The following is a 24,501-nucleotide window of genomic DNA, read 5'->3' as shown; positions in this document are numbered from 1 at the left end:
ACGTAGTAACATTCCATCTTCACTGTCATATTAAAAACAAAAATGGGAATGATCACAAACTTATTCTATACTCCTTGCTGCCTCACTAGATTAAGTAAATCATAACTTTTATCATTGAAAAAGAAAAGTCAAGAATAAACTCAATAACTTAACTCATTGTTTCTCATTGATTGGGATATTGAAATATTTTCTGCATGAAAGCATTGTGGGTAAAATTTTGTTGCAGATGCAATTCACAAAATCTATACTATAAAGTAAAAAGTGAAGCGTATGTCCTGCATAGAAATCAAAACCGTTTGACCAATCTTGAAATGTTCCTTGATTGCTAACTGGAACCATAACGTATGTATAGTAGCCTTAAAACAAACTTAAGACCCTCAAAAAAAAAAAGTTGCCCAACGAATGAAAGTATTAGTATCTTATAAATCTAGGCCATGTTTACTATGTTTACATGAGAAAAGATCGAAAGGATCTAGATCTAGATCTAATTTTAAGAACTACACTTTGCACAGATAGTTTTTTACTTTGACACATGAAAATTAAAAATATATATAGTATGTAAACACACTATGATTAGACTGGCTACATGAGGCTCTATATGGGGGATATTACATATACTAATATACAATAATTAATAAGCATCTTGAGCCATTGAATTCACTCATATGAGAGTAGGTCTACATCTATTATAGTATTATAATAGTATCTAGACTAGATCTAGAACTAAATATATATAGACCTACAAGCAAATTGAATGTTTTTATTAAAAGAATGGATTTCGGTCGATTAGCTATTTTGATAGCTCCATTCATACTATTTTTTAAATTCATGCATTCGCTTTCTTATAGCATTATTATTTTGTTTAATTGTTTCCAAAACACTCTCAGTGACTATATCGATGCAAATTATCACCCGCGGGCTGCGGGTAATATATGTCTAGTATATATATATATATATATATATATATATACACACACACCGGTATATATATTAATAAGTCCGACTTGAAAGAAGAAAATATTTTTTCTTTATTTAAGGATTTCATTTTTTTTAATTGGTAATGTCCTTTTTGCTTGATCAGTTTTCAAATATGGATCCTGTAATGAAAATGCAAATACAGAATTTGAATCCCTTGATAAAAACTGACTGCCTCTCCCTCCCACCCCTGTTCCTAACCCATTAGACTTGTCTCAGTTTCTTTAAATTAGATGCAAAAGAAAATGAATAAACTTTTTTTTTTTTTGCTGTAGTCTTTGTAACTTTATATTTCTCCACTGAAATATTTTTATAAATAGGAGAACACAGCAGGAAGTCATGGCTCTAAACCATGTAGCAGGGTGTCCTAAACGGATTAAACCTCATCTTGAGGCCTGGCTCTCAAACACAAGAGTCACTTGACTATTGAGAGAAATTGATTAGCCTGTGTACCCCTGTGGTCAAACTGAGCTGCCCAGTGTTCATTCCCAAGGTCCTCTAGTCAGATTGCCAATATGAACCAGTGGGTCACCCATATATTTGCAACACATTGTAGGGGAACTGATTCTGCGTCCATGTATCCTGCCCATATCAATTTGTTAATACAGTCGTACATGTTAACTAGAGACTTATTTCCTATTGATATCTTCAATAAATATTTTGTAAATCTTAAATAACTTTCTAAAATCATGCTGTATGTTAAAAAAAATATCTTCAAACAAGATCGAAATTCCTTTTTCTTGGCTATAAATAAATTATGCCTTCCTCTACAAGTCTACACCACTCTATTCTGTAATGTGATAAGCCAGCATTACTTTGATCAGATGGTCTCACCCCACTAACTCTTGGTGTGCCTGCTTTTGTCTGGCTTAAGTTTCAGAGACATAATTAACACTTTAAAAATGTGTGTACCCTAATGTAGCCTACTGTTATAATGCTCAACAATTGTTCATGTATAAAAAAGTAATGAGTGTTTTAAAATGCATTGTTTATCTAATTTAAAATCCAAAATAAAACTCTATTGAGAGTGGAATTTACTTGTTGGTCTGGATACTTAATAGAATACGAGCTGGCTGCCAGGACTTAAAAAAAAAAGCCATTCATTTGTAAAATATTGGATTGTCTTAGCTAACCAAGCCTTACTCAATATTTTTTATTTGTTCTGCATTCTGTTTTAGAACTTTATTCTTCTACAGTCTTGTTTAGACCATTTTTATTCTGCAGTCTTTTTTTAGTGTAGCCCCCTTTTCCTCTGAGAGAATGTACTCATTTGTATCACTTTGGGAATGTCCAACTTACATCATAATAATTGAAATTTCATATTTTTAAGTAGAATCTTTAAAAAAAAAAGCATCAACCTTTGCAGCAGTTTTCTTTTACTATAGATCTACTGTTTTATACTAGTTTAAAATATTTAAAAATTTAATTAGTATAATATTATAATACCCATATGAGCATTAGATTCTGCAAAAGAACACAATTTTATTCCTATATAAGAATGGAAACATGATTTGATTTTTAATGCGACTATGGCCTTGATAAATCTAGATCTTATAGATGTCATTGTTGTAGTTAAAACACAATTATTTAAATTCTAAGATCAAAGTTGAAAAAAAAAAGACTGGCAATTTTTGTGTAAGCTATATTGCGTAATAAAGTTATCTATTAGCACTTTAAAGATTAAAAATAATTAACTTAATTTGGACATTTATAACTATGGTGACTAATTATGGTTGAAGTTATTAATTCATTCATTTTTTCATGGATTCATTTCAGCAGCATTAAAAAGGTTTCTCAGTTAGCTTAACCTGTTCCCTTTAAAAAGGTTTGCCTTCAAAGGGAACAACTAAAATAAAATAGCTTACTAAATCTAGAAATTTTGCTTCTTATTCATTGACATTGATACACATACTCTTAAGAGCCCCTACCTGTTCAATTCCAACTTAAAATTTATACAGTTAAAATTTTGTGAAGCCTTTTATTTAAATTGCAACTTTTGCACTACTAAGCTATCAACATTTTTTCTTCTCTAAAACTTTAGGGCTTACTCCTGATGAGCATGCCGTCTCTTCCATAATGCCTAATACTTCAAACTCTTCTAATCTGAATCCGCGGACAGTTTGTCGAAAGTACAGCTATGATTCAGATGGAGAATCAGAAGCTAAGGCCCCACTTCAGGGTAAAGCATCCCTATACCAGCACCACAGGCCGGGCCCCCAGGGCCCGCACCCTGCACATGAACATGTCGTGTATGACCCACCTTGGGACCATATCAACCTGGATCAGGTGAGGTCAGCTCACAGATCAGCCCAGAGATCAGCTCAGGCATCAGAAAGTGATGAAGACAATAGACATGCTCTTCAGCGTTATAGTCAGACAGGTCTGTTAAAATGTCAAACTGACCATGATCAGTTAGTTATATTGATTCTGTACTTTGCATAATAGTTATTATAATTACTTTTAATCAATTATGGAGGTGGCCAAATGGTAGAGTGCTTGGCTTACAAAATAAGGGGTCTTGAGTTACCTGGTGAAGACTAGGCTTTTGAGATTCAGGATTTATTGGAAGCCCCTGAGCTCACGCAACCCCTGGCATATGTTCAGGAAGTAAAGGTGGTTGGTTATTGTTCTGGCTACATGACACCCTCCTTAAGTGCTGACCATAGTTTTAGAAACAGATAAGCTACACATTATCTCCACCAAAAGATGAAAGTTTGATAAAGGGTACCTTTTACTTTAAATTATTTTTATTTTATTTTCAAGACCCAAGTCAATGCTTCAATGCTAAGTTACAGCTCATTGTATTTAGATATCAGTTTAGTATTAAAAAAAATATATATTTACTATGAGATTTGATGCCTGCAGGTACACTTCCTATGCCTCCGCCTACATTTCCACCCCCACCGCCACCTCCTATTGAGGACATTCCACAGAGAAGCCCAGCCCCGGTGCGGCAGCGCTCTTTTGGTCCCTCCGTGAGAGGGAACTATTCAGACATAGACTTCCGTCGCCAGCCAACATTTTCAGATGGAGAGCAAGACAAAACCATGGAGAATCCTTACATGGTGCAAAATGCAATAGGTTCAGCCTACAGTATGGGTAAGTAGCAAATACCTTCTATTTATGTATATTGGATGGTTTTGTCAGATTAAAAAATTTGTATATGCAATTATTGTCAATTTTTTTTTTTAGTGTTTCTAACATTGTCCAGTATATCAGTGTTTCCCAAAGTGGGGTATGTGTACCGCCAGGGGTACAGGAAGACGTTGGGGGGGTACATGTTGCACCTCATTAACTATGCTGATTTTTTAAAATGCCCATTTATTATGTTCTGTTGATAAATTAAAGTGTGGTGGGGAGTGAGGGGTACTCAGCAAAACAAAAATTATAACTGGGGTACACAGAGGTCAAAAGTTTGGGAAACACTGCAGTATGGGAACACTTTTAATTAAAACACATTAAAGAAATAGATTTTTGTTATATTGTGTTGAAGCTTATACTAAAAAAAATTTATGCATGCCTGTGTATTATGAACTATTTTTACAACAAAGTAACCTTTAGCCTTTTTTAATGTAGATGGTCAAGCACTGTATCAGCATCACCATCCACCGATGCAGAGATCTGGGTCAGTTCCATCAGGCCACAGCCATGGCTTGGATGTGAGTGATCACTATATCAGTAGCGGACATTCTGACACATATCCCTATCATTGTCCAAATGTTGGAGAAACATCTGTTATAACACACAGTAATGAAAGGTCAGTTTTAATTATCTAACTAAAAAAATTACATGCAAATATTTGTTAAATGGAGTTCTTAAAAAAAAAAAAAAAGCAACACCAATCACTTAAGAGTCATAGCAGGTTTCAACTTTCTCCAGTGGGTGCCTTGATGTGCTTCGGGACTGTTGCCATGATGGTCCTATCAAAATCCACCTTAAGCCATTCCCTGCTGTCCTGCAGGAGGTCAGGGCTAGGAAGTAATACTCTTCAGTTCTGAAGGAATGTCTGAAATGCTTAAAACAAAAAAATAGAGCAGATAAGAAAATGAAAGATTAGTCCAAAATTGTAATCCTAGGCTGACTATTCCACTTACATACTGGATTTCTTTCTTTTTTTTTTTTTTGATTGTTCGAAATTTGTGTGACTTTAAAGTGGGGAGAAACTAAATTTTGCTGGCTTTAAAAATACATTATTTTATACGATGGCTTCAATGAAGAGAACCTGGTTTCGAACCTTTGCTTATCACTTTCCCTTTCTTTCATTCAGTAGTTTTGGATTAGGAAATAAAAATGTCACTTACTTAAGAAAAAAAATCTGAAATTTTTGTCATGTATTAATTTCCCTTTCTGTTTTATTAAAGTGCTAATTAAAGGAACTGTAATAGTTGTTAACAAGCATGTCATTTAATATACTGATCATTTTAATGTAAATTAATTTTCATAAAATTCTTTCCGTAGGCAAATAATGGCTTTTCCCCAGTTTGGAGCAGCTCCTAGCATTCCACCTGGTAATTATTCACAGGACTACCGGTATTACTCCAAATTTGGGTCAGCCGGTTCACGCATGCACAAAAAGCTTCAGCAGAGATGTACATGGCGCTGCACGGCGTTAGTGCTCCTGATCCTGTGTGTTGGTCTCTTGGCGTGTACAGTTTATTTTGCAGGTGTGTATTTAATATGGGTGTAGGATGATCACCTCTAGTCTAAGTTTGTATAACTTGACTTTGAATGAAACTCTTTTTTCTTTGTCTCACATCAGCAAACTCAATGTTCATGGAGGAGAAAGTGGAGAAGGACTGTAGTTCAATGTCTCTAGACCACAACAGTCCCAACGACCAGTTATCTCACCCACACAATAGATCTCTTGTACCTTCTTCCAATAGTAGATCAGACCTGGCAAGATATCAAGGTATTTGCCACACCTAAATGTAGCAATCATTATACTTTCTGGTAATAGAGACCTGCTACAAGTTTAAGCCATTATACCAAAATAATAACTGAAAATAACGAGATCTAAGTAATCAAATGATCAGCTAGTAATAAAATATCTAGAGCTTCTTTACTCTTCAATACTAATCAAAATGTATTTTGAGAATTTGTTTAAAAGTGAATGGTAGGTAAACTTGAAAAATGTGCCATTAAATTATCCTAAAATGGATACAAAATTATGAATTGTTCTGTTTTCACAGAGAATAAATAAATTACTGTAGACAATTAAACATAACAATTAATTAACAGAGACTTGGTGTTGATATAAGTAGACATTGAAAGCTATCATTTTATTACCTGACATACTTTTAAGTACTTTCACAAGACATTCACAACAAATAATGACACAATATAAACATAATAGCACCAAGAATGACAAATATAAATGACTTGCTCACTGGAATACAAACCAAAGACTAATGCCAATCCTAAACCTATTGTTAAGTTAAAACTATTTCAATCCCAGTCTACTACCATCTCTATTCCATAAACATTTTACATATCTTATTTTATGTTCCAAGGACCAAATGCTGTAACTGTATGACCTATCAATTTGTTAATATCTTCAGGCCTGCATCCAAGTTATGCAACCACAGAACCTGCTATTACATTACAGCCAGGTAGAGCAGTTAGGAAATCTGTACCTCCAGGTAAATAGTTTAACTCTGTATAACTATCTATTTATTATTTATTGCAGATTATAGATATCGAATAAAAGAAGCAATCCTACTATGGTTGTTTTTTTTTTAATGGGATTGACATTGTCAAGAAGTTCCGTGACACATAGTCTTCTGACATGTCTGTTATTTATTTCAAAGTATGGTTTTTAAAACTTCTTTACAGACAATACTATTAAAAACTGTCTCATTTCTTTTATATTACCTTCCCAGCTAAAAGAGATGCTTCATCTCTGGTTCCATGTATGATAATTATAACCATCAGTGACATATGGCTACACCATTCCAATTTATCTAATAATGTCTTGAGTTGAGAAATGTTCCTCTACTTTTCAAGAAAGCATTTCTCTGTGTTACACTTTTTTGTGTTTGAATATTTCTTGGAGGAGCTGGGAGAAGGTTTCTATGCTGGGATGCTCTGCCAGTACATCTCTGCTCAAATCCTTTTACCCATAACTGTAAAAGGAGGCACAGTGGCTGAGTGGTAAAGAGCTTGGCTTTCAAATCAGGGTCCTGGGTTGGAATCCTGGTGAAGACTGGTATTTTTAATTTTGCGGTCATTGGGCGCCTCTGAGTCCACCCTGCTCTAATGGGTACCTGACATTAGTCGGGGAAAGTAAAGGCGGTTTGTCATTGTGCTGGCCACATGACACCCTCAATGATCTTTACATGATCTGCCCTCTAGATCGCAAAGTCTGAGAGCGGAACTTACTTACAACTGTTAAGCTTAGTAACATAACTTAAAGAGACATTGCTTTTTAACTGAAACATAAACACATTGTTGAGGTATTCTGACACACAAATACTCCTAACAGATGTAACTTTATGTACAACTTCATCATTCAATAAGCAGCTCAGCGTTTTGACTATTGTTTAGGGACATTTTGGATCAGCATGTTAGACCAAAGAGTGTCTGGGAGTGTGAAGATAAATCTGACTGTTCCTGGTGATGCTATGATGGGGATTTATGGGAGGAGAGGCATGCCCCCGACTCATGTACAGTTTGACTTCTTTAAGGTTATTGATGGAACTAGAGTGGGGCATCGATCAAAGAGGGCTCTGGTAAGTTAATGGGTTTTTTTTATACCTGATTTTTTTTTATACCTGATGTTATAATATTATAAAGCCAGAGTCTTAGTAGTTGGGACTTTCACATTTTGAGAATCTTACATGAACTTTGTTAAACAAAGTAACTTAAAACTTGCAACAAACAGCAAAGCAAAAATCAAAATTATTTTAAAAACATCTGATAAATCTGTATATAACAAATTTTTTTAGATTGTTGTAATGTTTATGAAGGTTGATAGCATTTAACAAGACTCAAATAATTTTTTCTTAGATTTATAAATTATCTGTTTCATTTCTTTTTTAAAGTTAGGAAATGATTATTTTGCTCGAGACACAGCGCTTGTACAGTTCTTGGATAAAGGTGACTGGTTTATAGGAGTTTATAATGACAGAGAGACATATCAGTCAGTCATATTGACAGCAGCGCCTCATGGTAAAAACTCATTTTAATTATCAATATTTATTTGTAAATGCAATAACATGAAACAAGTTTCAAAGAACATATTTGAAATCATATTTAACAATAAAGCCATTTACATAGCTCTCAATCCTCTTTAGACATTCTGTAGGCAGTTTCACATTTAATTTAATTTACCAAACTGTTAAAGATAACTTATCAGTTTATGAGTTTTAATTAGTCTTATATTTTGGCTTTGATAAATCAGTTGAACAATGATTTGGTGTATAATGCTCATACTGTACTTTCTTTTCTTGTAAATCTTGTAAGAAAAATATTTCAAAAGAACAGTTTATTTTTTTTCAAGTGATGGACACCAACTGCCCAGAAAACTGCCACGGCAATGGAGAATGTAGAGACAGGCAATGTCGCTGTTTCCCTGGCTACACTGGCTGGGACTGTTCTCAAGGTTTGAATTGTGTTTTATTTGTTTGCTAGGTTTGACTAGTGTTATATTAATCTGTATTCCTTTGGCATTTTACGTCTCCGAGAGACAATCTTTTCCCTTTGCAAATGCTTGTGTGACTAAATCTGTATATAATTTAGTATATGACAGCAGATAGATCACAGTTCATAACAGGCTTCAATTTATTCTGCAGATAAAATAAAAAGTGTGTCAACTCATTGAAAATATGAACCTTGTATTAAACAAACTAAAAAATTTTAATTTGAACAAAAAAAGAATACAACTAAGTATAAAATTTGTAAAGATTTTAATTTTAACAATGGATTCATTATTTGTTTATGATACTTTGCATTCCTTTTGATAGAGCCTAATATAAAAAACAATGAAAACTTGATATTTAAAAATTGATTATTCACTGAGGTTCCAGATATATTCGGCTTTCAAACAAGTTATATTATAATAGGCTTGTATTATATTATAAACGACTTATATTATACCTGAAATAAAGTAAAAAGTTTTGTATGAATATATTCATGCAATTTTTTGGGGGGGAAAGTGGGGGGGGGGGGGGATATAGAATAGTTGTATGTCTAGTTTCTGTATTTTCCATTTAAAGAAAAATATGGGGAAAAAAATTATTATAAAAGTTTTATATTTATTGGGCTGCTATTTAAAATTGTTTTTTACCTTGACACATCATAGTAGCTGTTTATGAAAAACAGTAAAAGTGGATTATAACTATGTTATGATGGATTTGTATATAAATATCTTTTAGGTGTGTGTCCACTGCTGTGTAGCGGTAATGGTGTTTACCTGCGTGGTCAGTGTATGTGCAACCAAGGATGGAAAGGTGTTGAATGTGATCTCAGGGAGTCTGAATGTGCTGTTCCCAACTGTAACAGTAATGGTCACTGCATCAATGGTCAGTGTGTTTGTTTCCAAGGTTTTCAGGGACCTGACTGTGGCATAGGTAAGTCAACATTTTATCTTCCATTGTTAATTTTAAACTTTATCATAATCCAGCTGTTCTGTTGTATTCTGCTGAGAAAAATATTAACTTAGTATATACTGATATAAAATATTATAGGCAGATCTTACTTTCAGCTAACAGAAGAACAAAAATTGTCTGGGCTTCAGTCTCTTCAACTTCTACTGTAAAGCTTGTTTTAACTCTTATCTTATATAATACAGACGTTACTTCAAAAAAAGAAGATGATTACGTCCTACGCGTCATGCATTCAGTCATGCATATTAACCAATGACCTAAATTCTGCCAAGTCACTGGTTATCTTGGCTAGCTCAGGCAACCCATTCCATGCTTTAATAGCGCTAGGGAAGAAGGAGCATTTATACAAATTTGTCCTAGCATATGGAACGAGGAATGTGACTTTATCTTTGTCTTTCTGAGTATTTTATTAGATTTTATTTTTGTATTTGAAGATTATGGTTCAGTGTTTAATGTATAACTTTTCCTTGTTTTCTGTGTATTTACTTAAGTTGCAATTAAAATGTCTCTTTGAAATATTCCGAGGCACTGTTTGACTTAATTTTTCCCAAATATTATTCCGAGGCACTATGTTTGACTTAATTTTTTCCCAAATATTATTCCGAGGCACTATGTTTGACTTAATTTTTTCCCAAATATTATTCCGAGGCACTATGTTTAACTTAATTTTTCCTAAATATTATTCCGAGGCACTATGTTTGACTTAATTTTTCCCAAGATAGTATTATAGAGTTGTATATAGATCTGATAGTATTATAGAGTTGTATATAGATCTGATAGTATTATAGAGTTGTATATAGATCTGATAGTATGTTTGGATGTAAGTTTAATGAAGAGTTTTGTTAGGTGGAAGAATGATGCATTACAAAATTCAGTCACCTCTTCTGACACTTTGGGCCTCATTCAATCAACTATACCTAATTCAGTTCATACTTGATTGAGCTTTGACCTTGTTCAATTGTAAACAGCGAGTTTCAATTAATGAGAGATTCCTGTGTTATTTCATCTTCCATCAACACATAATTACATGCAATTCAACTTTTTTTTTTTTAGCTGTTCATGTAATACAAAGCAATACTTTCTTATTTTATTGAAATAAAATATATATGCATTCATGTTTTGACTTTTTATTTAAGAAGTTCTGTTCTTGTAGGCTTTCTGTTCTGAACAACTATTCATTATATTGTAACCTGTTCACTGTTTGAATGTAGCTGTTCACTGCAGTCCACTTGTTGTCCTGGGCAACTGCAGTTTTGTTATGACCAGAAACGTGTCTAATTTTGTGGGTTGACGTTGCCTGGTCGCTTGAGTTACTTGTCTTTTGTTTTTAGTGAAGTAATTCAATGTAAATTAGTGTGTGTGTTATGTAACTATGTTTTTTATTATGTAGATAAAGATATTAGCATTTTAACAAAAAATTTTTTCTAAGTGTAAAAATGTTTTAAGATTTCATTCTTGACTAATAGTTTCCCAACTACATTTTCTGCTGACGTTGACTCTGGTAAATGCTTAGCTTGTTCCTTGTCTATACTCTAGTGGACTGTATGGCTCCCAGTTGTTCAGGCAATGGTGTGTGCCTGCTGGGCACTTGCAGATGCTATAGAGGGTTTAAGGGTCGAGACTGTAACGTGGAAGATAAAATCAATGTGACCCAGCTCTGCTTCTCAAAGAGCTGCTCCGGCAGAGGGCTGTATGACGTGCAGACAGAGCGCTGTGAGTGTGGCCGCCATTTTGCAGGGCTCAACTGCGAGACAGGTAACCTGCAACAGCAAGAACAAAAAAAAAAAGGGAATGATTTTGGTTTGGAGTACCGTAGTTGTCAATAACAACATTCTGAGAATCCTTGACCTACCATTTTCTGTTTCTTTTTAGTTTCTTTTCTAGTAGTTTGCGCTGCAACTAATGCTCATCTACTACCTGCATCCATACTTATCCTGTCATGTGCTGTTTTTATTTTGTTTTGTCTTCTTCACTGAGTACTTAAGTGTGGTGCTAATTTCTAAAGGAGCGTAGTATGTGTTTTAATTTTTTTTCTTTATCTTATGCCATTCCTTTTGATGATCTACTTTTGTTTATTGTTTATAAGTTTTGTAACAATGAGCTTCAGTAATTTGTGCCTAATATCTGTCTTCCTTGGCATGTGAATAACAACAGATGGTGGCGGTTAGTTTGCTCCTTAGGGGTTTTTTCTCTTTTGTTTTTTACAGGTTAATAGGACGTACACGTGAGCATGATGATACTTCTCTTCTCTTTAGGCCTTTACAACTTTCTGATATAAAGTTTTGTTGGAATGTTGGTCTTTACTGATTTAGGTGCTTAAAAGTGGTTAGAGATTATAAATGAGTAACATGACCTCTGGCTTTCACTTATGTCTGGCTTAAGTTGAATAGAAGGGATTGGTCTCTGGTAATATTGGTGTACAGTAGAAGTTCTTATATCTTATACATTAAAAGATATTAGTAATAGTTACATCTTGTATTATGGAAGTGTAATATATATATATATCGTTACAAAAGGTATTATGGATTAATTTTTCAAGTTATTCCATATTGTTCTGTGTATGCAGAATCGAACTGATTACATCTGGAATTGTGAGTGTATAAAAGATTTGATTATGTTTGGTTTAAAATATTTGTAATAGTAGTGTCATGGTTCTCCAGGATTGCTCTGTAGTTGACTGCCTTGTGAATTTAAAATGATGTCCTCCTTCTTGGCTTTGTCAGTACAGTTGAAATATTCTTGTATAAAGACTGCTTGTATTTTCACTTTTTTTACAAAACAATATTGGTATTATTGGATGTCTCTTTAGTATGATAACAGACATAACAACAGCAATATTATATAAGAAAAAGGTTCAGTGTAGATAATTGCTTGTAATTATGTACATTTTGAATGAAAATTAAAATCTGACTAATATTGATATAAATAATTAACCTAGTGTTAAAAACTATTTAAGAATGTTAAGAGCAAGTAATATTTGGTTTCAAGTTTCAAAGGCTTTTTGTTTCTCTTTAGTTTCCTACTTTCAGTTATATCTGACACAATTGTCCCCATTCCTTTTTTCTATGTCAGTATTCTGCTGAATATAGTTTTAGACTTTTTTTTACTACTGTTCCATTAAGTTTTACTCTTTGATAGATTATAGATTTGGACTTGAGAGGGAAAACATAAAAAGTAAACCATCCCAACTTTGAAAGTAAAAAGTAAACCATCCCAACTTTGAAAGTAATGCATCATGATTCCTCTTCTTGATCTTCTTACTTTCCTTAATAATGCCAAGTTTATCTCCAGAAATATAGTGCTGTAATGAATTGTTTCAGTCACCTGTTTATCAAACCTTTTTATTTGACGCTACTGCTTTCACCCAGTTATAATTATTATTTTATCTCTGAATCGCTTGGAAAAAACAATGCAACAAAAGTAATAGACTTTTTTTTTTTATTTATATGTTTGTTTTTTTCTGGGCAGATGTGTAGTGTCCTCTTTATGTGGTTAAAAAATGTTTTACAAACATTGACTTATGTAGTCATGTTTTCTTTTTTTTTTTAAGCCATATCTAATTATCATAAAATATTGTCAATAGAGTAATAACAAGAGGGGAAATATTTGGTACAATGTAGTCTTTTTGAAATCTGTGTTGCCAAATGTTTTAAGTTGTTTTTACATTTAATTCTCAATGTTGTGGCTAATGTAATGATACAGTTGTATTTCGTCTCTAGCCTTGTGTAACAGCAATTCTTTGTTGAGATAGTGTCAACTTGTGTACAGTAACAAATTGCACTGATATTGGAGATTTATTATTATTATTATTATTGTCGGTATGTGTAGATGAAAAATATAACAGAATCATCTGTTTTTATATTTAACTTAATAGAGAAATACAATACTGGATCAACAAAAAATTTGGGCCTTAAGTCATTAGCTACAAGCAAACATAGAAGGCAAATAATGAGCACTAATTAACTTACTATTAAAACCTCTCTGTCCAATGTTGTTGGCTAGAGCAACAGAAAAGAAATTACTATCAGACAAAAAAAAAAAAAGCCTGTCAGTAGGCTTATGACAACTTATTTTCTTGTACATCATTGACTTTCAAAGACGCAAGTGATTGATTTTCAAAGTCTTTTTTTCTATTTAATAATGACCATAACATGTTTGTTTCTCCCCCCTAGAAATTTGTCGCTTGGAATGTATACATGGCAAGTGTGAGAACCAGAGATGTGTTTGTTCTTCTGGCTGGGCTGGGGCACTCTGTGACCAACTGGAGTGTAACCACAGGTGTGAAATCCGTGGCTCTTGCAACAATGGAACCTGCCACTGTGACAAAGGCTGGAATGGGAAACACTGCACCATAGGTAAGTTGGCACTTTGAGAACTAGTGAGACCAGTTGTTTACTAGGGACAAAAGCTATTCATTGGTTTGGCACAGTAATGACTATTTTGAGTTCGATGTCATAATGTTATGGTTAAATAATTATATGTATATACATCACCAACATCTTCTATCTGATAGATGGCTGCCCTTCAGACTGCAACAACCATGGCAACTGCAGGAGGTTTAGAGAAGGATGGAGGTGTGAATGCAAGGATGGTTGGAAGGGTGAGGACTGCGGCTTGGCTAAAGAGACTTCCTGTTCAGACAAGATGGACAATGATCACGGTAGGACTCTCTTTTAATCGCTTGATAATGGTAGAAAATTGTATTTTTTCCAGACAATACTTGCATATAAGTTACATTCTTCACAAGATATTGAAAAAGGTGCACACTCTTAATATATTTGGTAATTTACTTCTAAGCTTCTATTGTTAGCATCTCCGCTTTTCTATTTCTATTTTAATTGAGTAGTTTAATTGTATATGTCTATTAAAAAAGGCCTTTTAAAATTTGAACTTATTGTCACTATTACTACTTGTAGATGGACTTGTTGACTGCTTGGATCCAGACTGCTGCAATACATTAACTTGCACTAAAAGTGCCTATTGCCAGACATCTCCAGATCCTAAAGAGATACTTCTCAGAAACAATGCACCAGCACCAACAGCTTCATTTCTAGACAAAATGCGCTTTCTAATTGAGGAGAACAGTGTCCAGATAGATGCACCCAGGAATTCATTCAATGAAAGGTAATAACAAGTTTTTAGAGCATGGAAATCTTAAATTTGGCACGACATGGCCTAAATTGTGCGGAAGTGCTCAAAACCTAATTATGGAAATCTTAAATTAGGCACAACATGGCCTAAATTGTGCCAAAGTGCTCAAAGCCTGAATATGGAAATCTTGAATTGGGCATGACATGGCCTAAATTGTGCCAAAGTGCTCAAAACCTGAACATGGAAATCTTAAATTGGGCATGACATGGCCTAAATTGTGCCAAAGTGCTCAAAACCTGAATATGGAAATCTTAAATTGGGCATGACATGGCCTAAATTGTGCCAAAGTGCTCAAAACCTGAATATGGAAATCTTAAATTGGGCATGACATGGCCTAAATTGTGCCAAAGTGCTCAAAACCTGAACATGGAAATCTTAAATTGGGCATGACATGGCCTAAATTGTGCCAAAGTGCTCAAAGCCTGAATATGGAAATCTTAAATTGGGCACCATGGCCTAAATTGTGCGGAAGTGCTCAAAACCTGAACATGGAAATCTTAAATTGGGCATGACATGGCCTAAATTGTGCCAAAGTGCTCAAAACCTGAACATGGAAATCTTAAATTGGGCATGACATGGCCTAAATTGTGCCAAAGTGCTCAAAACCTGAACATGGAAATCTTAAATTGGGCATGACATGGCCTAAATTGTGCCAAAGTGCTCAAAACCTGAATATGGAAATCTTAAAGAGTTACTTTGTATATAACTCAAAATCTTGTTCTTTTAATAAGATATTCAAAGAGTAGACAATGTTTATTTGTGGAATAAATGGTAGCTGATTAACAGTTGGTTCTGAAATTCTAGAAACATTGATTGGCTAAAAGGATGCTAATAAGCTAAATATTGTGCAATTATTTCTAACTATAGTAATTCCAACCTTTATCTCTAAAATACAGACATACTTTCAAAAATATTCTTTCTTATGATTTTTTATCATCAATTGCTTTGCCATTATTTCTAAAAAGCATACAAGCTTTTATGGGGGCGTGGTTGTTGAGTGGTAAAGTTCTTGGCTTCCTAACTGAGGGGCTCTCGGGTTCAAATCTAAATGAAGGCTGGGATTTTGAATTTTGGTTTTTCTAGGACTCTCCTGAGTCCACCCAACTCAAATTAGTACCTGACATTAGTTGGGAAAAGCAAAGGCAGTTGGTGATAGAAACAGATAGCCTTTACAACATCTGGCCCATAGATAGCAAGGTCTGAAAAGAGAAACATTACTTTGAGGCCCAATTTTCCATAAAGAACACAAAGGACAGATGAAGATACAAGTTTTTATGCTATTTGTGCATAATTTATGAAAATAATGCAAAAACTATAATTGAACAAAATTATTCCAAGCTAATTTTTTCTTCTTTTTTTTTTCAAATTTAAGCCAAGTGTCAGTTATTCGAGGCAGAGTGCAGACTTCAGATGGAACACCTTTAATTGGAGTTAGAGTAGGTGTTGTGACGCAGCCTCTTTATGGTTTTACCATCACCAGAGAAGAAGGACAGTAAGTGAACACTTTATTGAACTACATTGTGTTTCTGTATATATTAAAAATTAACTATTTTAAAATATGTGTACCACATATTTCCACAATTAAAAGCTGCTGCATGCTTGGTAGCTGTAATGATAATTAATAATGTTAAAGTCTTGTTATCATGGTGTCTGAGTGGTAAAGCACTTGGCTTCTGTACTAAGGGGTTGCATTTTCAAATCCTGGTAAAGACTGGGATTTTGAATTTTGTGGATGCCCCTAACCACTTAACTCTAGTACCTGACATGCATTGGAGAAATAAATACTATTGGTCATTTTGCTGGCCACTCAACACTCTCATTAACTGTGGGCCATAGAAACAGACAAGCTTTACATCATCTGCCCCCAGAGTTTTGCAGGATCTGAAAGGGGTGCCTTTACTTTTTTTTTTTTTTTTTCAGATATATATCAATCTGTGTGTCTGGATGGAATTTAGTACATGTTATTTCTCCCACTTCCCAATTCTGGATTAAGTTGAAACTTTGAACAATTATTCATTGCCCCTAACAAAACATGAATCAATCGAAAATTGACCAAATATTTTATTAATCATAATTAATTTTGTTTTATATTTGTTTCATAAGCCTTGTGTAGAAAATTAAGTCATCACTTAAAAATTTGAAACTAACAATAGATAACCCTAAAATCTTCTAAAACCTGCTGGCTGGCTAAGTGGCTAGTGTGTCAGGTTGAGCTCACAATAGATAACCCTAAAATCTTATAAAACCTGCTGGCTGGCTAAGTGGCTAGTGTGTCAGCTTGAGCTCTTCAGCTTGAATTGAAATCGAACACCTTTTTTTTTTTAAAATTGCTTTTAAAAACCCTCACCCTCTTCACCTGCCCCCTTCCCAACTGGTCCACACAAATGTTATGCATTGAGAACTTTTTTTTTAAAGTATTTTTTATTTTTTTATTTTACTTGTTTTACTATCTTGATCCTCATTTGAAAAAAAAAGTTAAACTTTATTTTGAATTAAATTACTGATTAAATTATGTAACATAACTTTCAGGTTTGACATTCTCGTCAATGGTGGTGGATCAGTGACATTGGAATTTGTCAGGGATCCTTTTATAGCCCAGACGTCGAGTGTTCTGGTGCCCTGGAATCAGATCATCACCATGGACACCATAGTGATGAACATTGAGAGCAAGGCCCACCTGAAACCTGGGCTCTCCTGCTCCAACTTTGACAACAACCACGACCACTACCTCCTGCGTCCAGTTGTGCTGAGTACCTGGCAGCACACACAACTGGGGGCTTGTCCAGACAGGAGTACAGTCATCCCAGAGTCACAGGTACAGTGTAGAGAAATGCATGCATAGTTGTTATTTGAGGTGACTAATTATGTTATGAGGAAGATTGACAGTCATTACTAAAAATCTCTAATTAATTTAAACTTTTAAGTTTTGACAAAATAATGGTTATCAGTTCTGTTGTAAAATGAATAAGCAATTTTTTGTTGAAACATAGGGATTATAATTTGACTCTACATTATTTTTAGGATAAGTTTAGTTCTTTTACACTAATAATCTGTAGATAATTCTGAAACGTATTATACACACGGAGGGTAACATGTAGGAGTCTAAATGGGGGTCTATGTATTAATACAAATATTGAGGCCTGTTTAATAAAATGTAGAAATTTTCACTTAACATTTTACCAGTTTTCAAAAAGTATTACATTTTGGTTAAATGGAAAACTATGTGCTTGACATTTTAAGCACAATGTAATAACATAAATAGTAGGCCATAGAGCTATATCATTTCTAAATTTAGACACAACACAATACAGAGCACATTGACTCTCTTTAGCTTGATCTTAAGCTTGACATATTTATCATACAGAATATTTTTTTCTATGCATTCAACTTACAAAACTATATATATTGATCATGTTCACTCTAGTCATGCATAGGCTAAGCAGGTCAATTCTATTAATTAGATATATATTCTTAAATGTAGTCTTTTTTTCACTGTACAGGTGCTACAAGAAAGTCTAGAGATCCCAGGCACAAATGTCCACTTGGTCTACCACAGTTCCGAGTCCTCGGGCTACATGTCCCTAATCATGATACAGATGACTCCCAGTACCATACCACACACCCTGTCCATGGTCCACCTCAGAGTCTCAGTTCAGGGGGTGGAGCTGAAAAAAGTGTTTGAAGCTGACCCTAACCTCAAGTACACATTTGCCTGGGACAGACTCAACGCCTACAAGCAGAAAGTTTATGGCATAGTGACAGCAAGAGGTAAAATAGGTTCAAATCAGTGAGCTAAATATTATAAAGCATGTGGTGGCTGTCATTGCTGCAATAGTGAGGCTTAGACCATCTTAGTAAAAATTATAAAAGCACTGTCAAAGGATTAAAATATATATTATTTTTTTAAATGATGTCAAGGTTGAGCTAGGCTATCAAAACTTCTTTAGAAATTTATTAAAAAACAACAACAGACGTTCATTGACACGGATATTTCCAGTTGGTTCTGGAAAAGAGTTTTGAGTTAAATCAGCTGAGTTTGAAGCTCACTTAAAAGCCATTTCATTTTGAAAACACAATATTTTTTTTTGGATTTCATTAATACTAATTATAGATTGTCATAACTTTATTTTTTTTTTTTACTTTCAAATCTGCCTCACTCTCAGGTGGACTAAAAATAGTCAGTGACTGCATACTTCCCCTCCACCCCCTTGTGATAAATTTAGTGTAAAATTTGGTTATCTATAATTTAAAGATTTTCCTTTAAAAAACACCATCACTTCCATTCTGCTTAACGGAGTGTTTTGTAAATCTCAATACTGAATACTTCCTATGGGAGGTTTAGGCTAGAATGTAATAATCTTCAACTCTGAAAGAATATCTGAAACATGTAAAACAAAGACTGAAACTTATCTAGCTTAGTGTCCAAACTATAATAAGATTGATGATTTGATCATTCAACATTGATTTGGCATTGTTTCTTTCAGTCTATGTTGGTTATCAGTACTTAAGCTGTGAACATATTTACTGGGAAACTCGCAGTGCTACACTGAATGGATACGACATGACGGCATCACACATTGGTGGATGGAATTTAGACATACATCACACTTATAATTATCAAGAAGGTAGATTGGATTTTATTCTTAACATTGACAATTCTTTTATGAATTTTATGCTAAAAATTGCTATTTAAAAAAAAAAATTGCTAGTCTTTTTCTGACATAATAACACCATGGTAATAATAACTAAGTTTAATATTTAAGTTTATTTCTCCACATTGTGCCAATCATCAATTAGAACGGAATCATTTAATTCATGAAATCTTTGGGAAAGAACTTAAAATTGTATCTAAAAAATCCAATAGAAGATTGTTTTTGCTCTATATTTTTTGTCACTGTGTATACATTGGTTGCCTGATCATGTGGTATTCACTTCAGGCTATCATCTTGGTGTTCCAGGGTTTGAACCCTGGCATTATGGAGGAGATTTAGGCTTGTATGTAATAATCTACATTTGCGAAGTAAATAGGGTTAGGGTTAGTGTACTTTAATAATGACTCTCAAACACATGGCATTATTTCTATTTATACTACAAGGTATACTACACAAGGGAGATGGCACTAACATTTATTTGAAAGAAAAGCCTAAGAAAATTATCAACATACTAGGCAGTGGCCAAAAGAGGAAGCTAAGCTGTGAATCGTGCAATGGAAAAGCTATGGACAACAGCCTTCTTAGTCCAGTGGCCTTAGCTTCTGGCTTAGATGGAAGTCTCTATGTTGGCGACTACAATTTCATACGAAAACTTTCCCCCCTCAGAGAAGAAATAGCCAGTATTTTACAGATGAGGTTAGTGAATCCATTACCCCCCTACCTAACATGAAAGAAGAATGCTTGTGTGGCTGTCCCAGAGCATATGATTGTCATTGCATTGTGACACATTGTTTTTTTTTTTTTTTATATCAAACAATATTAAATAAGTTTGTGATTACATGGTTCATACAATGCTACTCAAAGCTTAACCAAACTCACTAATAGACTATCTCTATTTCTGAAGTAGATAACAATAATTAAAACTGTTAGAAAACACTTTAGAATATGTTGTTATGTTTATATTTGAAAAGAAACCTGTTGGAGGTACTTATTCAGATACAACCTCCAAAACCTAATTGATGGTCCTGGGTTCATACCCTGCCTGCTGCCATCCACCTTCGTCCTGGGGGAGGTTCAGACTAGGAAGTAAATTATCATCAACTCTGAAGGAACATCTGAAACATGTTAAACATTTTACAAACAAACATTTCATCACATAGATCGAAATATGGTTGGGCCTTTGCTTGCAAGCTGTTGGTCGACATTAATATTGGCAATAAAGTGGGATAGGTCATTTTACATAGTCAAAGTTGGTGTTTGTCTAACTGGAGAAGCCTCTTTAAAAGTTGGGTATATGTATAGCCACAAGTTAGTGTTATAAAGTATTTTGTCCTAAATTAAAATAACAACTGGAATTAGAGACAAAAAGATAGTCACATACATCCTTTTTTAAACTTACTGTCTGATGTGTTGTAAGTTGCTGTCTGATGTGTTGTAAGTTGCTGTCTGATGTGTTGTAAGTTGCTGTCTGATGTGTTGTAAGTTGCAGTCTGATGTTTTGTAAGTTGCTGTCTGATGTTTTGTAAGTTGCTATCTGATGTGTTGTAAGTTGCTGTCTAATGTGTTGTAATTTGCTGTCTGATGTGTTGTAAGTTGCTGTCTGATGTGTTGTAAGTTGCTGTCTGATGTGTTGTAAGTTGCTGTCTGATGTGTTGTAAGTTGCTGTCTGATGTGTTGTAAGTTGCTGTCTGATGTGTTGTAAGTTGCTGCCTGATGTTTTGTAAGTTGCTGTCTGATGTGTTGTAAGTTGCTGTCTGATGTGTTGTAAGTTGCTGTCTGATGTGTTGCACGTTGCTGTCTGATGTGTTGTAAGTTGCTGCCTGATGTTTTGTAAGTTGCTGTCTGATGTGTTGTAAGTTGCTGTCTGATGTGTTGTAAGTTGCTGCCCGATGTGTTGTAAGTTGCTATCTGATGTGTTGTAAGTTACTGTCTGATGTGTTGTAAGTTACTGCCTGATGTGTTGTAACTTGCTGTCTGATGTGTTGTAAGTTGAGCTTCACTTCTTCCAACCTTTTCTATTCAACAGTAAAGCAACACCTTACAAATTCTACATGACTGTCAGCCCTGTAGATGGCAGGCTGTACATCTCAGACTTCATGAACCACAAGATTATTCGTGTCAGGACTATGGGACCAGTGCCAGATCTGTTGGATAACTATGAAGTGGTGGCTGGCAATGGGGAGGAGTGCACCCCTGGGGAGGCTGACCTGTGCGGCGATGGAGGGCCGGCTGTGAATGCCAGACTTAGATATCCCAAAGGTAAGAGGGAAGAAGTAAAGTACATTTTTTGTTAGTGAAAGTGAACAGAAAATCTAACAAAGAATCAATCACTTCTTTTCTAAATATTTTTAGAGCTTTCATTGTGTCTGTATCTAGAATGCTTTACACTTCTTCTTTTTTTTATATCTCTAACACTCAGATATAAAGATTTCTCATTTTTTAATTAAGAACCTAGATGTTTTTGTACTTTTTGTCATGTGTTTTGTCCTTTCTGTTTTGTCAATGTGTCTTAGCAGCATTGAAAGCTTTTGACTAAGTTATATCAATTCACTGTCTGTCTAGTAAAAAGTTTTGAAAATGGTTTTTCTCCCATTTCCCATTCTTGGATCAGATTGAAACTTGGGGAAATTAGTCATTGCACCTGACAAGACATGAGCCAATCAAAAAAATCAACAAAGTAGTTAATTAATAACTGGGGACTAATTATTTAGTTTGATATCAAAATAAGGGGAATAAATGTTAGGTAACTAGAGATGTTTGTGTATATATATATATATATATAATATATATATATATATACCCTAATTTCATTTTGACACATGTTTTCTCCCATTTCACATTCTCGGATCAAGGGGAAATTTTGCAAAATTATTTATAGTCGATGACAGTATATGGATCAATACAAAATTATCCAATTATTTAATCAATTAGTACTAATTAATTAATTTTGTTTTATAGAACAGAATGAGAGTTAAAGTCTGCCATTTTCAGATAACTGGCAGTAATTAGCATTTCTTTCCCTTTCCCTTTGTTGTTGATTTTTAAAGTAATATCTTTTCTTGTGCTTGTTTATTGTTCTTAATTAATCTAGTGGGTATGACTTGTGTTCTCATTCAAACCTATCACATTATGTGCATAAAGAACAAGTGGTCATTACCTTTTTGTAAGTAGCCAGTGACTGTTTTATTGAATATAAAATATATATATTTCAGGTATTGCTATCAACAAGGATGGCATCATTTATGTGGCTGATGGCCCTAACATAAGAAAGATTACCCCTGATGGTATCATAACTACACTTATAGGCACGCAGGATCAGCCTAGAGAATGGACTCCCACACCCTGTGATGATATATTGTCAGCTGAGAAAGTGAGTAACTCTTTCCGTAATTATTTTCCTGGTTCCAGTAGAATTAATCATTTGGCTCATTTGTATTTCACTACTCTGTCATGATTAAACCTCATTAACTTGTTTGTTTCTTTATCAGAAAATGTTATATTTGGTATCGAATTATAGAGTAATGCATGCTCTTTTTACACAGCACGAATGAAACTTTATAAATCCAAAAATCAATTTGGTTTAATGAGGTCAAATCAACGTTGCCATCGTCAATTTGGAAAGCAAGAGAATAACCTTTATTAAAGTACTGAACCCACTTGCTGTAGTGGTTTGCAAATAAAAGGATTAATGAGAAAGCTTATATTAACTCTGTCTGTGTGCAATCTTGTACACGTTATTTCTCCCATTTTCCATTCTCTAATCAAGTTGAAACTTCACACAATTATTCATTGTGGATGACAACACATTAATCAATCAAAGAAATTAACCAATCAGCTAATTATTTATAATAAATTAATTTTGTTTTATATAGAAAATGTACTAAGCTAAGGGGAATAAACTTTATTAGGTCCTTAACTAAAAATGTTTTAGACAAAAGGAATATTCTGTAATTACAATTCATGAGTCAAACTAGTCATGAAAATAGCATTTATATAATACTAATTCCTCTAGGCTTCATTGTATGCTATGAGATAGCCCCTCCTGTTTCAAGGAGAAATCTCTTTTCTTTTTTTTTAACTCAAGAAATTATTTTTAAACATTTCTTACTTATCAAATCACTAATTCTTACAGTTTTATTGTCATATATTTTCTACTTTTCTACATCCTATTTTTTTCACATTACTATTTACATGTTTGATCTTTAAATTTGTGCAACAAAGTGTCCAGGTTTTTATCTATAGTGAATTAATGGTTGAATTAAGTATATTTCACAGTTATCTTTCTTTTCATACTATAATCAATTCATAATATGTATGTTACAAAACACTTCAGTCTTGTTGATATTAAATAGAAACAATAGTTGAGATTTTTATAATGTAACATGAACAAAGGAAGTACCTTTACATATTGTGGGTAACACAACTATGTAATATTATTACGACAAAAACTTAATAATAATAATAAATCCCTGAGGAAATTGGTTTTACAATTGTGCATTACAAAAAAAAAATACATAATTACAGCAAACAATTTGTATGACAGCATACAAAATATATGTTCTTCTTAAATATTGCTTATCTATGTGATTAGAAAAATACAAAAATAACACATATTGATGGACATATGCACATTATTATCTTTACTTTTCAGATTTCACTCAAGTGGCCAACTTCTTTGAGTATTAACCCCCTTGATGACTCACTGCACATCCTTGACCTTGCTATTGTGTTCAAATTGACTAGTGATTTTAAGTTGGTCACAGTGGCTGGTCGCCCGGCACACTGCCCTCCTAGACTCTCCTCCTTCCTTCCTGTAGGGGTGCTGAGTGATGACGAACAGGCTTCCAACGTGGCAAACCACGTGACTCTGGTTTCACCCAAGAGCATCACCTTTGGCCCTCACGGCGACCTGTACATTGTAGAGAGTGACACCCACCACATCAACAGAGTTAGAGTTGTCAGCACTGATGGCAGAATACATCACTTTGCTGGGGCCAAGAGTAAATGTGATTGTAAACAGGTGCGTTAGCTAAAAGTTGCAAATTCCAGAGATATTTTACCAATCTCAGTCAAATTGATAGAAGCTTATTTCACCTTGTCAGTGTATGTCTTGTAAAGTA

The 24,501-nt window shown here is 34.1% G+C and overlaps 1 protein-coding gene across 5 annotated transcripts in view; it reads left to right on the top strand.

The window, feature by feature from the left end:
- The window catches only part of LOC106064388 (teneurin-m-like), a 100,660-nt gene that overhangs the window by 57,966 nt on the left and 18,193 nt on the right, over positions 1-24,501 (top strand). For 3 of the 5 annotated variants that reach the window (XM_056037536.1, XM_056037534.1, XM_056037535.1), the window contains exons 3-24: positions 3,017-3,355; positions 3,841-4,074; positions 4,552-4,732; positions 5,434-5,639; positions 5,735-5,884; positions 6,534-6,614; positions 7,519-7,703; positions 8,016-8,142; positions 8,474-8,575; positions 9,348-9,542; positions 11,115-11,333; positions 13,751-13,933; positions 14,092-14,238; positions 14,495-14,702; positions 16,102-16,221; positions 17,259-17,544; positions 18,230-18,497; positions 19,214-19,354; positions 19,825-20,077; positions 21,408-21,640; positions 22,594-22,751; positions 24,033-24,401. In XM_056037536.1, the coding sequence (XP_055893511.1) occupies positions 3,017-3,355; positions 3,841-4,074; positions 4,552-4,732; positions 5,434-5,639; positions 5,735-5,884; positions 6,534-6,614; positions 7,519-7,703; positions 8,016-8,142; positions 8,474-8,575; positions 9,348-9,542; positions 11,115-11,333; positions 13,751-13,933; positions 14,092-14,238; positions 14,495-14,702; positions 16,102-16,221; positions 17,259-17,544; positions 18,230-18,497; positions 19,214-19,354; positions 19,825-20,077; positions 21,408-21,640; positions 22,594-22,751; positions 24,033-24,401 (4,385 nt within the window). The remainder of the gene's footprint in view (positions 1-3,016; positions 3,356-3,840; positions 4,075-4,551; positions 4,733-5,433; positions 5,640-5,734; positions 5,885-6,533; positions 6,615-7,518; positions 7,704-8,015; positions 8,143-8,473; positions 8,576-9,347; positions 9,543-11,114; positions 11,334-13,750; positions 13,934-14,091; positions 14,239-14,494; positions 14,703-16,101; positions 16,222-17,258; positions 17,545-18,229; positions 18,498-19,213; positions 19,355-19,824; positions 20,078-21,407; positions 21,641-22,593; positions 22,752-24,032; positions 24,402-24,501) is intronic. The other 2 variants (XM_056037537.1, XM_056037538.1) reach the window with 2 other exon arrangements.

This window comes from Biomphalaria glabrata, chromosome 8 (genome assembly GCF_947242115.1).
Source record: "Biomphalaria glabrata chromosome 8, xgBioGlab47.1, whole genome shotgun sequence".
Classification (NCBI taxonomy): domain Eukaryota; kingdom Metazoa; phylum Mollusca; class Gastropoda; family Planorbidae; genus Biomphalaria; species Biomphalaria glabrata.
This window is presented reverse-complemented; position numbering and strand designations above follow the sequence as displayed.